General features: G+C 42.2%; 1 protein-coding gene and 1 long non-coding RNA gene across 2 annotated transcripts; one reads left to right on the top strand and one right to left on the bottom strand.

The window, feature by feature from the left end:
- The first annotated feature begins 8,201 nt into the window (after nt 1-8,201).
- LOC135089986 (uncharacterized) lies at nt 8,202-10,910 on the top strand. Its single transcript, XR_010261706.1, has 3 exons — nt 8,202-8,218; nt 10,006-10,118; nt 10,512-10,910. It is a non-coding gene; the product is annotated as an uncharacterized LOC135089986 (long non-coding RNA).
- Nucleotides 10,911-10,945: 35 nt separating this feature from the next.
- On the bottom strand, nt 10,946-13,791 carry LOC135089984 (actin nucleation-promoting factor WASL-like). The gene is made up of 3 exons (XM_063986171.1): nt 12,991-13,791; nt 12,164-12,345; nt 10,946-11,694 (listed from the first exon to the last, which is right to left on the bottom strand). Exons 1-3 carry the CDS (start codon nt 13,242-13,244, stop codon nt 11,081-11,083), a joined length of 1,050 nt encoding a protein of 349 aa, XP_063842241.1. The 5' UTR covers nt 13,245-13,791; the 3' UTR covers nt 10,946-11,080.
- Between the last annotated feature and the right edge of the window lie 766 nt (nt 13,792-14,557).

The following is a 14,557-nucleotide window of genomic DNA, read 5'->3' as shown; positions in this document are numbered from 1 at the left end:
AAAAACGTATTTCATTATTATATATTCCATTATCACTGCAAGAGTTTCTCTCTCTCTCTCTCTCTCTCTCTCTCTCTCTCTCTCTCTCTCTCTCTCTCTCTCTCTCTCTCTCTCTCTCTCTCTACAGAGCCTAACAAAATTCCGCAGAGCATAACAAAATTCCGACGTTAATCCCCCTAATTGATTCTCCCAAAAAAAAAAAAAAAATACACAACAATGATTGCAAAGTTAATGGCTCATATTAACATAGCAATGAAGCACACAACGCTAATCAACAGAAAAAAAAAATAGTTTGTTCTGGCAGTGAGGCGGGCATATATATCTGGAGTAACACCAGCAAGAGCACCACGCCACTGTTATTTTGTCTTTCCTCACGAGATAAAACGAGGCGGAAGATAACGACGAAAATTATAATATACGTTGATTATAATAAAGCGCTTGACGGAGTACCTCATTAGAGGGCTCCAGGAAGAATAAAAGTTCACTTAATAGAGCGCAATGTCTTGGCTGGGATTAGGGCGTGGCTTAGTCCAGGGAGCAAATACCAACTTAATAACAAAAAATAAATAAAATAAATAAATAAAAATGGCGTTGGACCACAAGCAGGGCTCCTCAGAGTTTAGTTACGCAATTGAATGACCTAAATTTTGGTGTATAAAGCAAGAAAAAGTTCCAACTTAATGAAAAATCAAAATGGCGTTCTATTACAAGAGTCGCTCCCAAAGTTCCGTATTATACTATTCATTATACGCATTAATTATGTAAATTGAGGAATAAGTATGTAAATTGGCTAATTTGCTCGCGACACTAAAAAAGTAGGTCTGCTAATTGGATTTGTTCGTGATGCTGAGGTTTTGTAAGATGATCTCAGCAGACTGTGAGTTGTGAGCGAAGTGGCAGGCCCAGGTTAGTAAGAGTACGTGCAGTGTGCCGTCTGTCAGAGAAAACTCCCCTCAGTATGTAATAATTAATGAAACTAATCACGCTAGTTGACATTGCGAAAGAGACTTGGGAGAACTAGCAAGCCTGGACCTCAGAGCTGGAAAACGGTCCATTGCTGCCTAGAGTCATAATAATATTGATCGTATTTACTGCACGTGTACGAGTTTCAACACCTCGATCTGCACTCCTGAGAAAGACAATCCGGCGCCACCCGTTGATTAAAGTCCTTGAATTCGTGTAAAATTTTAAAAAGACTTAAAAAATAATTGTTGAGGTTCTGACCGTGATAATCGATTCCCGAGGTGGTTACTAAAGAAAGAAATAAGTAGATTTTTTTTTTTCACTAATGGGAGAGAGAGAGTGAAGAAACTAAGCAGAAAAATCCGCTATGTAGTTAGTGTATGTATGACAGAAAAGTTTAAGAGCAGGCAGGACAGGTTTATGGATGTGCATGAGAGAAGGTGCCATTACTTATGTCCAAAGAGCTGCTATGGTAGTGTGCTTGTGTTCTTATACTGTTATGAGAAACCTGAGTGACAGCAACACTAAGGGAGAGGTAAAGGACGGCACTGACCTGAGGCGCAGCACAGGTGTATCCGACAGGTGCTTCATCATAGTAGTTCCCAACACTGAGTACTTACACCACCTCACCCATCATTATTATTTCTACTTACACTAGTTCTCCTATTATCAAATCACGCTCGTACTTTCATTTTTCATCACCACGGTCACTTCATCACACGGAGGTCAAGCAACAGTACTTAGCAGAAAGTGAGACGGTTGAAAGTTGGCAGACAGTACGCGCTACAGGCTGCAGCAGCGCCTGGAAACTGTTGCTCTGTTGCTCGCGCGCACGTCCTTCCCTCCCTAGTTCTGCCACACTACTGTCCTTCCTTGCGGCCACGGCCCCCACCTGATCCACGCCCCGCTCACGCCGCTCCTACACCCTGCCAACGTTACAAGGTATCCTCAAAATCTTTCTCCCCACCCCTGTACCGCGCCATCCAAACGGCATTGCTCTCCTGACCCGCACCTATTAGCAGTAACCTGTGCCACGCCACCGCCAGCGTTGCCCATCCACGTATTTGCCGGCAAACCACTAGAGGGAAAAAACAACGCTACCATTGTTTATCTGACAGTTACCACAGCAGGAATTCAAATATGTCAGGGGTAGGGCGTGAGCGATACAACACACACACACACACACACACACACACACACACACACACACACATACGGTATAACATTGTTGTCACTACTGTAAGGGAGTTATAAGAAGTGACCAGCACCAACACTGGCAAAAGAAGTAATTTTCTCAAGTAAATGATAAGTTACAGTGAATATCTTATGTTTATATGATGGGACTTGAGGCCAAGTACCTTCATATTTCACTGAAATACTTGAAAACCCTCTGAGCAAAAATGTAAGAAGAGAATACATTGATCCTGCACTCCCACTCAGACACCGACCAGCGCGCGCTAATTTCAAGATTTGATTTGATGCGATACAAAACTACTTTCAACCAAGTGTGGCCAATTTTTCATCCCTGCAAAAACCTACCGATGCATATTGCGTGTCTCTATACAACGATAACGGCCTTTCAGAATGTAGACAAGTTTGGCTTAATCTAGATCTTGATCTTAAAAAGCGGGATGCCTTCTGCGTCTTGCGCAATAGAATAAGTTTTGGTTTTGTTTTCGTGAGGGAGACATAGTTAACTTTGCTTTGTTTCAATTCCAATGAAAAGGAAAACAAAGACTGTCAGGTCTTCAAGAAACATAGAAATGAAAACATTATTTTCTTCTATTGTTGGATTCTTACCAAGAAGTTTTCTCGCTTTTTCAATGATGTGTAATGTTGTCCTTTCTCACAACGCCTCCAGTGGTGCACGATTATCGAAAATATTCTGTGGCACGCAATGAATTAGCCAAGAATCCAGCGAATGGCATTTGAGAAATCCACTACCACCACACTCCGTTTCTAAACCAAGCAAATAAAATTGCAATCTCTCTCTCTCTCTCTCTCTCTCTCTCTCTCTCTCTCTCTCTCTCTCTCTCTCTCTCTCTCTCTCTCTGTGTGTGTGTGTGTGTGTGTGTGTAAGTGTGTGTGTGTGTGTGTGTGTGTGTAAGTGTGTGTGTGTGTGTGTGTGTGTGTGTGTGTGTGTGTGTGTGTGTGTGTGTGTGTGTATGTATGTGTGTGTGTGTGTGTGTGTGTGTGTGTGTGTGTGTGTGTGCGTACCACAGAGTAGAAATTTTATAAATTGTAGTTTTATGGGAAAATTTACGTTTATAAGCATATGAATGTTGGCTATAAAAAGATTTCTCGTTTTTTGTAGATCGCTTATAGCATGCTGGAAAAAAAAAAAAAAAGGTTATCAGTATATGTTGCTTCAATGATTTTTTTTATTTACAAAACAAATATATATAAAAAAAAAACACGCATGTCTTCCTGTATGTCAATAACTCTTTGAGGGTAACAAAGATACTGAATCAAGAGAGAGAGAGAGAGAGAGAGAGAGAGGGGGGGGGGGAGGGGAGGAGAGACAGCCAGATAGACAGAGAGAGCATGAGAAGTACAAACCTGTGCTATATGCAAAGACAACAGATCGCCGTAAGTGCGCGCTTACCCTGATCGTCAGGGTGGAACAGCTCAGTGGAGTTTACGACATCTTATTGATAGACAGCGTTTAAAATATAAACTCGTATGTACTGTATATGTCACGCTTGCCTCCTCGACTAATTCTAACTAATTCACATCTGGTCTCGAGGACACGTTAAAAGCTGCATAAGAAATATTTTTAAAATATTACTAGCTTCTGTGAACGCTCCTGACTAGGTTTTTTGTTACTGCGAAATTTGGTTGGTGCAAGCAGCGCTTTTTCCAAAGGTGGAGTGTTTCGTGGCCTTCACTCATAAAAAGTCGTCAGTCACGTAAAAGGAGGAGCAGCTTCATCGATGTTCACGCTGACCGAGTTTTGCCTACATTCTGACCGAACCCTGCCTCGGAACATCTGCCCTAAGGTTCATCACTGTTTTAAGTTTAGCCTCCGCGTTACGGCTGCCAGACACAGACGCAGGGCACGTACTCACCTCGTTAGAATAGATTCTTGTCTTCGTGTATTTTCCGCGTCGTTAAACTCACTGCCCTCGTTCTGCTTGTATGAAAGAAAGAAATATTGCATTTCGTGTATAACATACATACGTACAAGTATATATATTCATGTGTTACTTGTTCACAATTGCTTGTAACGTGCTGGAGAAAATTTCCTGCATTTTTTATAAATGGAAATTGTTCATATTCAGTCCGTTTTTCCTTACCTGTTCTTATCTATTCCTTATCTATTACACCTCAGTAACCGGATATCATAGTGGCATAGAAAATTATGGTCTTTCGTCAAGGTTCCCGGGTTCATACATATCCTCAACACTGCGCAAAGACTGATATATATTGATATATCTTGAAATGTTAAAACACTGGCCAGATCAATCCAGCACGCCCACAGCAGTCTGCCCACCACCACTCTCCGTAATCGCCTTTGCTTCTTCACTCATTGCAGATCTTATGTCTGCTTTCACGCTGTCAAAGCGACCAGCAACCTCCACGCTTATTTGTGCAGGATAAGAGCTGCAGAGTCTTAAAGAAAAGGAAGACTAGGTAACGTTGTTGAGCTTGATGAACCAAGAAAGAGCCGCTTAGATTCTAAGGTGACAAGAATTACTTCTTGAAGAAAGTTAAAGTTGAAAGGGAAGGATGGCATCTAAGTGAAGCATGACTTGCTGCACCACAGATTGCCAGGAAACACACGAAAGAATAAGTTTGTGGTCAGCTTACGCATTAGTATTAAAACTGACATATATGTGTCGCGGGAGGAAGGGACGCGGAAAGTTTTCGACTCGGGAAGTACATTGAAATAAACTAAAAAATTTGTCGAAAATGGAGAAATGGAAATGCCTCAGTTTTTCTTTTATAAGATTTTTTCCTTCTTCTTCTTCTCCTCCTCCCCTTCGCCTTTTCTTTCAAGACTATCAGCAAAATTTTCTCCCTATCTTAATTGCTTGCGCACGACATTTCATGCTTTTTATATAAACTTTTCAACCCATAAATTATAAATCAGGTGACCTCATAGACTTTTACTGCCGTGGTGAGGAGTCTTGGTCCCCTTACTGACCTGGGCCCGTGTGAAAAGATGGATGCTTTGGTAATATGCGATCTCTCAATCTCAACCCACTACACATCAATTCATAGTGCCCAGCGCCTAGCATGCTCGTAGACAAAACAAGTGGCAATGGCGGTGGCGGGTCTTCTCAGTGCTGGTAAGTCTGTGTGGCTAAAGACAGATATTTTTCTACGGTGTATATTTTGTAGGTAGTGAAGGTAATAATCGATTAATTAAAGAATAGCAATTTCACTAGGGCTGACAATGCGCACAGGTAATTGGTCAAAGGACATTTAAAATACCATGAGAGTAAAGAACAAGACGAAATTAGGGACTTATTTTTTTTGGTTGACCGTTATGGAAATGAACAGGAAATTAATAAAGCTTTCGGCAAAACAAAATAAAAAAAAGTCACAGAACAGACTTACAATGGTCAAGCAGCGCCAGTATATACCAGTTCGCAAGCAAACGTCAATCATATTCTGAAAAAAAAAAGAAGAATCTCATGCCATTTTAGCTTCTGTGGCCTGTGGGCGTCGTGTTTAAAAAGTCATGAAGTCTGTTGCAGATTAGATGAACCGAAAAGAGGAAGCTTTTTTTTTTTTTGTCAGTAATGAATGATTGATCACGTCCTTGTCAATTATTACTGTGTGAGCCGAGCTACCTAGCTACATATAGGTAAGAACGTAAGAAAATACTAAGAAAATAAAACTGCAAAAATCCATCTGGCTTACACGTGGCAGTCCCTGCATGAAACATCCCTGCCTTTTTCCACCTCTCATCCTTATCCATTAATCTATTTAAACCTTTGCAGTTTCCCTGAAGATCGACGAATTCTTTCATTAAAACTGAAACTTAATGTAGCGGAGAAGTGATGGTAACGCAAGGTGTGTCGTGGGTGTCGTGTGTCGTGGGCTTAGTGAGGATTAAACAATAAACCCAATGATTACCGCTATGACATAAATGAATGGCCTCAGTCACTCACCTACCCCGTGCGTCACTGAACAGGCTGCACGTGTCAAGGGTGCAGTTAAGATGACATGTCGATCTCACCATTGGCTCGTAACACTCACTGGTCACCCGAGTTTTGGGAAGACTTAAACACAGCTATCCCAGGCTGCCACATCGCGGTGCTCTATGCAGACCTCTCTTGAAGTGATGGCGATGATAATGGCAACAGCAGTAGTAGTAGTAGTAGTAGTAGTAGTAGTGATAGTAGTGGTACTGTCAACAATGAAAATAATAATAATAATAATGATGATGGTAATAATAACAATAATAATAACAGTAATGTTGATAACTACAACAACACCAACAATAACAACAGTAACATTAACAACAGCAACAACAATAACAACAGCAATAATAATAATAATAATGATAATAATAATGATAATAATAATAATAATATAACCACTAGACTGACACTCAAACAAACAGAGGTTACCGAGTAAAGATCATAATAGGAAATCCATCATACGTAGCAACAACAGCACCAACAACAACAACAACAACAACAACAGGTGTGTGTGTGTGTGTGTGTGTGTGTGTGTGTGTGTGTGTATCTGGAACGCTTCTTGGGAACCATTTCGGATTCTGTGCAGCAAATAGTCGACAGCGAATGTCAACCAAGTGCCAGCAAAACGATAAATGTACTGTGTGTGTGTGTGTGTGTGTGTGTGTGTGTGTGTGTGTGTTATCCCCTTCTTGACTGACGATCTAGCCACCTATGCAGACTATCAAGGGCGATGGGACGCGAGATTAATCCATTTCACGTGATTGATGTTACGACTGAATGGGGTCATGGCTGGCTGGCTTGGGGCGGTCATCGGTCTTTCACTGATGGTATTGTGCCGCTGGTGTCATCTTGCACCACCTGTTTACGGAGCGGCAATAACACACACCCTTCATATCTGCCGTGATGGTGACAAGGGCCGGGAATGGGCATCACCCTCCCGAGTGTTGCCAGGTGCTCCGGAGAGGCTCATCTGTCTCGGGGACGTGCCTGTCATCGGCCACGCGTGCTCGACCCCTCCAAGTAGGCTGAGGTAGACGGTATTGTTGTTATTGATATTGTTATTGTTATTATAATTATTGTAGTTGTTGCTGTTGCTTTCTTTTATTGTTGCTGTTATTATTCAAGGTAACAGTGCAACGAATAGGAAAATAATCCTGATGTGACATTTAGCTAAATTACATAAGTGACTATGATCCAGGGGTGACGGAAATGAAGGTTTAACAAGAGCTATTCACAGGATGGCAGGGCATGAAAATGAATCAAAGCTTGTGAGAACTAACGCACGGGGATGTGAAAATTGCCCACGAGCAGTACATTCATGATACACGTAATTTAAAGAAGGTTTTGAATGGTCTTTTTAATTCTGACATGATCTAATTCTGACATACATATTTCATGATATAGTTTAGCTTTTTCATGATATAAGATAGAAAAGTCTCATCATAATTCTGACATGTAACTTTTCATCATGTAGTTTAGATTTGTTGTGTGTATTTCCTTTATTCTAACATGTAGCTTTTCTCACGACTCGTCAGCAACGTGACTTAAGCGATCCACATTGCGAAACATTTATATATATGTGTCTTAAACGAGCTCTTATCTCTCTTCTCTCTTTATCCAGATGGCATTTTCCGCTCCTCACCTCCATTCCAGCTCTATGACCTTTATTCATTGGCCTCACCTTTCCCCCGTCAGAACGAGACCCTCCCTCACACGCACTACAGGGCTGCAGATTCTCAACACCCTCAACACTGATAACGTGGACAGCACCTTTAAAACTGCTACATTTAGCCACCTCGGACTGGAAGGTAATGTGATTATATAAGTGAAGCAACCTATCCTCACCTTCACTGTGTTTTGTGTTCTCTCTCAATCTTAACTTTTGTGACCTGCTGACAATCTGCTCACAAAAAAAAATTGGAAATACATAGAATCTCAATAAACTGCAGGACTTTAGATTGAGGTAAAAAAGCTAAACACAATGCAAAGAAACGACTTTCTCAATCTTAAAAGTTCTGATCTACTGAGCCTCCTCATAGAAAAAAAAAATTATGACAAATTGATTCCCAGCTAACCCGGTGACTTCAGACTGAGGGGAGAAGGTAAGCACAGAATGAGGGAGGGGGAAGGAATCCAGCATGTTGTTTGATATTGACCATGGCTGTACATGTTACCCTGCCTCCCACGTGCTGCTCTCACCACAAGCACCGCCCCAGCCTGGATGCGTTACATTAAGGTGAATTAAGGTCGGGGAGGTGGCGAAAATGAGACAGGCATTACCGGGACTCAAACATGGCTCTCTCCATCACTTCACCATCATACTGGTCACTCAAGCTTCATCTCTGTGGATCGGTTATGCTCTCTCTCTCTCTCTCTCTCTCTCTCTCTCTCTCTCTCTCTCTCTCTCTCTCTCTCTCTCTCTCTCTCTCTCTCTCTCTCTCTCTCTCTCTCTCTCTCTCTCTCTCTCTCTCTCTCTCTCTCTCTCGAGTTAACTTCATGGTAAAGTCATGGTGAGGAGGTCCTGCATGGTGACGTCTCTACACCTTAACTAACAACACACTCTCTGATTTACTACACTGTCATAAGAGCGTTAGGAAATAAGGGGAGCAGCAAGAACCCATCAGACCTACACGTGGCGGCCCATGTATAACCTCCACCTTTCTGCGATAGGCAAGGTTTACTTACTGTAGGGCTTCATCATTTCACACACCTCACCTCGACTCACGTCACAGAGACTAGATTTTTTGTGCCAGCTCGAGCCATTGTCTTTAGTCGGAGAAGAAATCCCTCCCCTCTCAGAACGCTATGTACTCCTGAAGGGGCAGTAATTATGTATGTGAGATTACCTCGGTGCGCTCGTAACTTCTAATATTTTTGCTCGTAAGTTTTATTGGCGTGTTTTGACTACAAGGTCCAGAATTATCAGTTGCGTTCGTGTTATACCTGATTGCACCATTCTTATTGTAGTAACCAGGCTGTTCAAGTATATACAAGTATATAAGAGCTTAAATAATTTCGTATTTACATGATTACGTATGCTCTTATGTATATATATAATGGTGCATTGGTTCCTTTTGTTCTTATAATGATAATTGTGATTGATGATGATTATAATGATGATGATAATGCGATGATGATAAAATGGAGAGGAGAAGAAGGAGAATAAAAAGAAAAAGAAGAAGAAGAAGAAGAAGAAGAAGAAGAAGAAGAAGAAGAAGAGGAAGAAGAGGAAGAAGAAGAAGAAGGAGAGGAAGAAGTAGTAGTAGTAGTAGTAGTAGTAGTAGTAGTAGTAGTAGTAGTAGTAGTAATAGTAGTAGAATTGTCAGCGTTAAAACTATATTATCAATAGTGGAGTTTTAGTCGTGTGTGTGTGTGTGTGTGTGTGTGTGTGTGTGTGTGTGTGTGTGTGTGTGTGTGTGTGTAACCTTTTTTTTTAATTTGATGTTACACCCTGCCTGCCAAACCTCGCGTCTCCCTGCATCCTTCAGCACACTACACTGCTCAACACCTCACCACACACACACACACACACACACACATGTTTAATAACAATAATGTTTAATAAATGGGCCCTGTGGGCCCATTTATTAAACATTAGGGTTAGTGGCCCGCATTCCGAATCCGGTGAAGTCGATTTATTAAACACTCCTGGAGCCCGAAATGTCGGGCGTCTGCGTCTGAATCCAAAAAAATATTGACACGTTCGGGGAGAAATCTTTCGGGAGCCTGACACCCTCCGAAAGCACCTACGAATTTTGCTTGAGAATGTATTATCCTCTCATTCATAGCAGAAATGTGTTATGATTGTATGGAAATACGTAATAATGTAGGTTAAACATATTATTACACGAATACAATATTTTTTGTCAGTACTTAAACTTTTTAAAAGAACTTGGTGTTTGGACGTGACGTATGCCTAGGGGCCTGTTGTCGTGGCGCAAGCTTCTAGCCTGTCTTCACTTCTTACCAACATCTCTACACCTTCCTGGAGCTTCAACCATGGTATGTATAGCACTATTACTTGTCAATATTACATGCAGAGCCCAAATAATATGTGTGGAAGCTGTTTGTCGTTAGAAAAGCTTGCAGAACAGCTGCAGGATAGCTGTGGGTCAAGTTGTTTTGGTATTATTATTTATGGTGAATTAACTTTGTTTTGATTAGTTTAGCCATCTCACGCAGGTTAATTTATTGTTATTGTGATGGAGCAGGTCTCTGACAGCCGCCAGCTAGCCAGACAGCCAGTGAGCTGTTCAGGCCAGCAGGCTTTAGCTCTGCTTCCCATATATGTTGACATTTCATATTATGGCATTGTTATTGATAACATTATTGATAACATTAATTTTGCTAGTATTTTTTGTGAGGGAGGACTTAAGAAGATGAATTTCTTTTTAGGCTGGCATTCTTGCTCTTGTGCACCTTCAACATGCTGATCGAGCTGATAAAGCAAGGTTACCAAGGAGACTGGTCAAGGATCACCAAAACCCTTTTGCTGCCTACTCTGAGGATGAGTTCATTCGGAGGTACCGGCTGTCAAAGGAGTGCATTCACACCCTTCTTGGCCAAGTGGAAGTGCTTTCCTCTATCCCAAAATTGTAATGCATATCAGTTCAATCTTAAACTCTATTGCATCTGTCATTTGATACATTGTTATGTGACTCAATACAAGATACAAGTACCATGTAGGATGTAATTATATATTTTCCTGTGAAGGACAAGACATGAAAGAAATGTTATATATAATCATATATGAACCCTCAAAGTGTAGGTCATGAAAATAAATGGAGGTCAAGATTTGTTTGTTTTTTTTATTTATTTTCACTCAAATATACAACACACACACACACACACACACACACACACACACACACACACACACACACACAGACACACACACACACACACACACACACACACACACACACACACACACACACACACACACACACACACACACAGGATACTTACAGACTGCTGGGTCTCCCAGAAGCTGGGCTGTAGTACTTGCGTACTTGTTCCATAGTGCTATCAACATTATGCATAGTCTGAACAAATGCATTTGTTGATGTTTGCATTGCCTGAGCAAATGCATTTGCTGCCACTTCAGCTTGATTGCCAAGCTTCTCACATAGAGCAGAGAAGTTTTGCAATGACACTTTCAAGTCGTCATTCAAGGTCTCTGCACCTTCTCGAATAGCGCGGAAACATTCCTCCCTCTCACTGCGTAGGGGTCTCTTTCGGCCTCTACGGGTGGAGGGTCCAGTTTGTGATGTTCCTCCTGGTGCTGTTGCTGGCCCTGCTGGTGGTGTTGCTGGTGCCATTGCTGGTGCTGTTGCTGTAACTGTTGGTGGTGCTGAAGCTGGTCCTGGTGGTGGTGCTGTCGCTGGTCCTGGTGGTGGTGCTGTTGCTGGTCCTGCTGCTGGTGCTGTTGCTGGTCCTGGTGGTGGTGCTGTCACTGGTCCTGCTGCTGGTGCTGTTGCTGGTCCTGCTGCTGGTGCTGTTGCTGGTCCTGCTGCTGGTGTTGTCGATGGTCCTGCTGCTATTGTACATGCAGGAAGCATGTCGTCGTCAATTATTTCTGCTAGATGAGAAGTTAATGTTAAAACAGGAAACAAAATTTTTACAAAGATGTTTATGATGCATCAATCACTACCAGTGCACACAAATGAAAATATGCTAATCTAACCTAACCTAACCTATACCAACCTAGCTGAACCTAACCTAACTTTAACTCCACTTTTAACATTGATGTCCATGGCCATTAACGTTAATTTTACTATCAACGCTATTGCGCACTACATGTTGTGTATTTCCTAAATTTCTAGTAACTGTAAATTTACTGAATGAAACAGAATTATATGACAATGCATGAACATATCCAAAAAACAACGTATTCATGATAATTTCACAGTTGCCAGGGCAGCCTACTGTCCAAAAAAAAAAATAATAATAACAAATGGGGAAAGAAATAGTATGAAAAATGAAGGCAATAAGTAAGATTGTGTATATGATTAAAGACTAACAGAAAAGAAAGCCAAAATACAGACCCACTTCCTCTTCTCTTATGACTATGGGTACTAAGCTATCTAGCTGGTTGTCTGCAAATTGCAGCTCCACAGCCAGTGCATCTGTTGCAACAGCCAAGAAGTCATCTGTGACTGGTTTTGGTGATGGCCCTCCACCAGTCTTGAAGGACTCATGAAGAAATTTCTTGTGATTCTTCTTCACTCTGTAAGCATGAACATAATGTAGATTACTAAACAATGCCAGTAGTGCTGTACAGAATCTTCAGTTAGGAATGATTTGGACAAATATAATAATATTCATTTATTGTCTGTGTACTTTATTTCTTAATTCCATTTCTTATATTTCCAAGTAAAAAACTAACCTGAACCTAACCTGAACTTAACCTAATATTGCTGTTTACCATGGAGCTTTTCTTAAATATTTGCTAAAGAAAAAAATATTAATAATCCATTAATCATATAAAGGGCAGGTAAGAAATGGTATATGCTACTTGTGAGATACCAGCAAGCTAAAAACACCCCCCCTTAGACCAGCAAGCTTAAAACACCCCCTTTAGATCAGCAAGCTAAAAACACCCCCCTTAGACCAGGAAGCTTAGAACACCCCTTCTAGACCAGCAAGCTGAAAAACACCCCTTTACAGTACACCAGCAAGCTAAAAACCCAATTTAGATCAGCAAGATAAACACACTCCCTTTGTGAGAGGTAAACCTGAGTGTTAATTTAATTAATGAGATACACTCAGCTTGCCCTTACGGATGCAGCATGATGCAATATGTTATTGCTCTGCTAAACACAAAAATTCACCTGCTATACACAAAATATACAGAATATTTACATCCACTTACCGTATGTACTCCCAAGCCCGTTTGAGCTGGGTTACTGTCCTGGGACGTTCAGCAGGGTAGCTGAGGTTGAATTCAGCAGCTACTTCCTCCCAAGCTTTCTGTTTTTTTCTTATCCCGTTGAAGTCTGTAGAATGATCCAACAGGATTTTCTTTGAAGTTATCACCTCAGACAGTCTCTGGCGTTGAGCATTTGTGAGTGCGACAGCTTTTTCTCGTGGAGAGAGGAGGAGAACAGAAGAGGCAGGCACACTCATGATAGCGGCGAAGCTGTGGGCGAAGTAAAGGTAGCACGTGGATTTGTTTATATGTGCTCAGGTCTACCAATATCGGGAGCAAAGGCTGCCAACTCTTCCGATAACCTCGTACGAACGTCGGGTTGCCGTTTTCTGTTTAAAAAATCAGCGCGCCAGTTTCGTAGTAGGATGCCCGACGTTGGGGATTCGGATTGCGGGCCAGTAACCCTAATGTTTAATGAATGTTTAATGAATGGGCCCACAGTCTCACACGTTCACCCCCATCCTTAACTATTTGCTGCTCCCTCCATTTTCACCTTTATACGAGCATTCTCCCTCCTTCCAGTATCCCCCCACCACACACACACACACACACACACACACACACACACTCACACCTGCATTCCTTCCACCTTTACAGTCGTGGTTTAATGTTTTTCCCAGCCTACCATTGCACCTTAGTCTCACACGTTCACTCTCCATGCCTTTACCACACCCGCCCTTTGCCTTCCCGTACTCCTCTCCTTTACTTCCACTCACCCTCCTCCTCAACCCAGCTGGGGGCCACTCGTTTCGACAAATTTTCTCACATTTCAGCTCTTTTTCCCCCCCCTCTCTCTCTCTCTCTCTCTCTCTCTCTCTCTCTCTCTCTCTCTCTCTCTCTCTCTCACGGGAGTTGGCTTTATGGTACGTGCGTGGCTGTTGAAAGGTTGCAAGTTCGATCCCCGCTCCAAGCAAATTCTGGGTGGGAGAAGTACCGCTCTCTCCTAATTGTGGTTACCAGGTGTCACTTGCGACGCTATTACCTTTTTTATTCTCTCTCTCTCTCTCTCTCTCTCTCTCTCTCTCGGCTAACTTTCTCACTCATCCCCCGCTCATACTTACTTCATTCTCAACTTCCACACACTACACCACCTTCAACCACCACCACCACCACCACCACCACCATCACCACCACAGTATCACAAGCAGCAGCTCTCCCTCCGCCTCATGTATATACTAAAGGTGCTCTCAGTGAAGGCGGCGGTGCACTGACCCAGAACAAACATACATACACGCTTGCTTGCCCTTCTTTTTCCTTCCCTCACCGCCACCACCACCACCACCACCTCCATCACCTCCATCAGCATGCCACACACACACACCTGATTCCTGCACTCCTTCCCACTCCCTCTCTCTCTCTCTCTCTCTCTCTCCCTCTCTCTTTTTCCCTCTCCTCCTCTGCAGCAGCCAAAAGTGCCTTCATCATTGCCTTCTTCAGCGTCCCCGTTCTCATCTTTAAGGTATCGGAGTGTATTTGTTGGTGAGGCATCCATCTGTGTCTATCCAGCCAC

Source organism: Scylla paramamosain, chromosome 34 (genome assembly GCF_035594125.1).
Source record: "Scylla paramamosain isolate STU-SP2022 chromosome 34, ASM3559412v1, whole genome shotgun sequence".
Taxonomy (NCBI): Eukaryota; Metazoa; Arthropoda; class Malacostraca; order Decapoda; family Portunidae; genus Scylla; species Scylla paramamosain.
This window is presented reverse-complemented; position numbering and strand designations above follow the sequence as displayed.

What these genes read in the sequence shown, in the direction of transcription:
- LOC135089984 (XM_063986171.1), bottom strand. Translation starts at nt 13,244, where the DNA reads ATGAGTGTGCCTGCCTCTTCTGTTCTCCTCCTCTCTCCACGAGAAAAA. An exon ending in CGGGCTTGGGAGTACATACG is followed by an intron (nt 12,346 to 12,990) that starts GTAAGTGGATGT and finishes TCATGCTTACAG; the next exon opens with AGTGAAGAAGAATCACAAGA. An exon ending in CATAAGAGAAGAGGAAGTGG is followed by an intron (nt 11,695 to 12,163) that starts GTCTGTATTTTG and finishes CTCATCTAGCAG; the next exon opens with AAATAATTGACGACGACATG.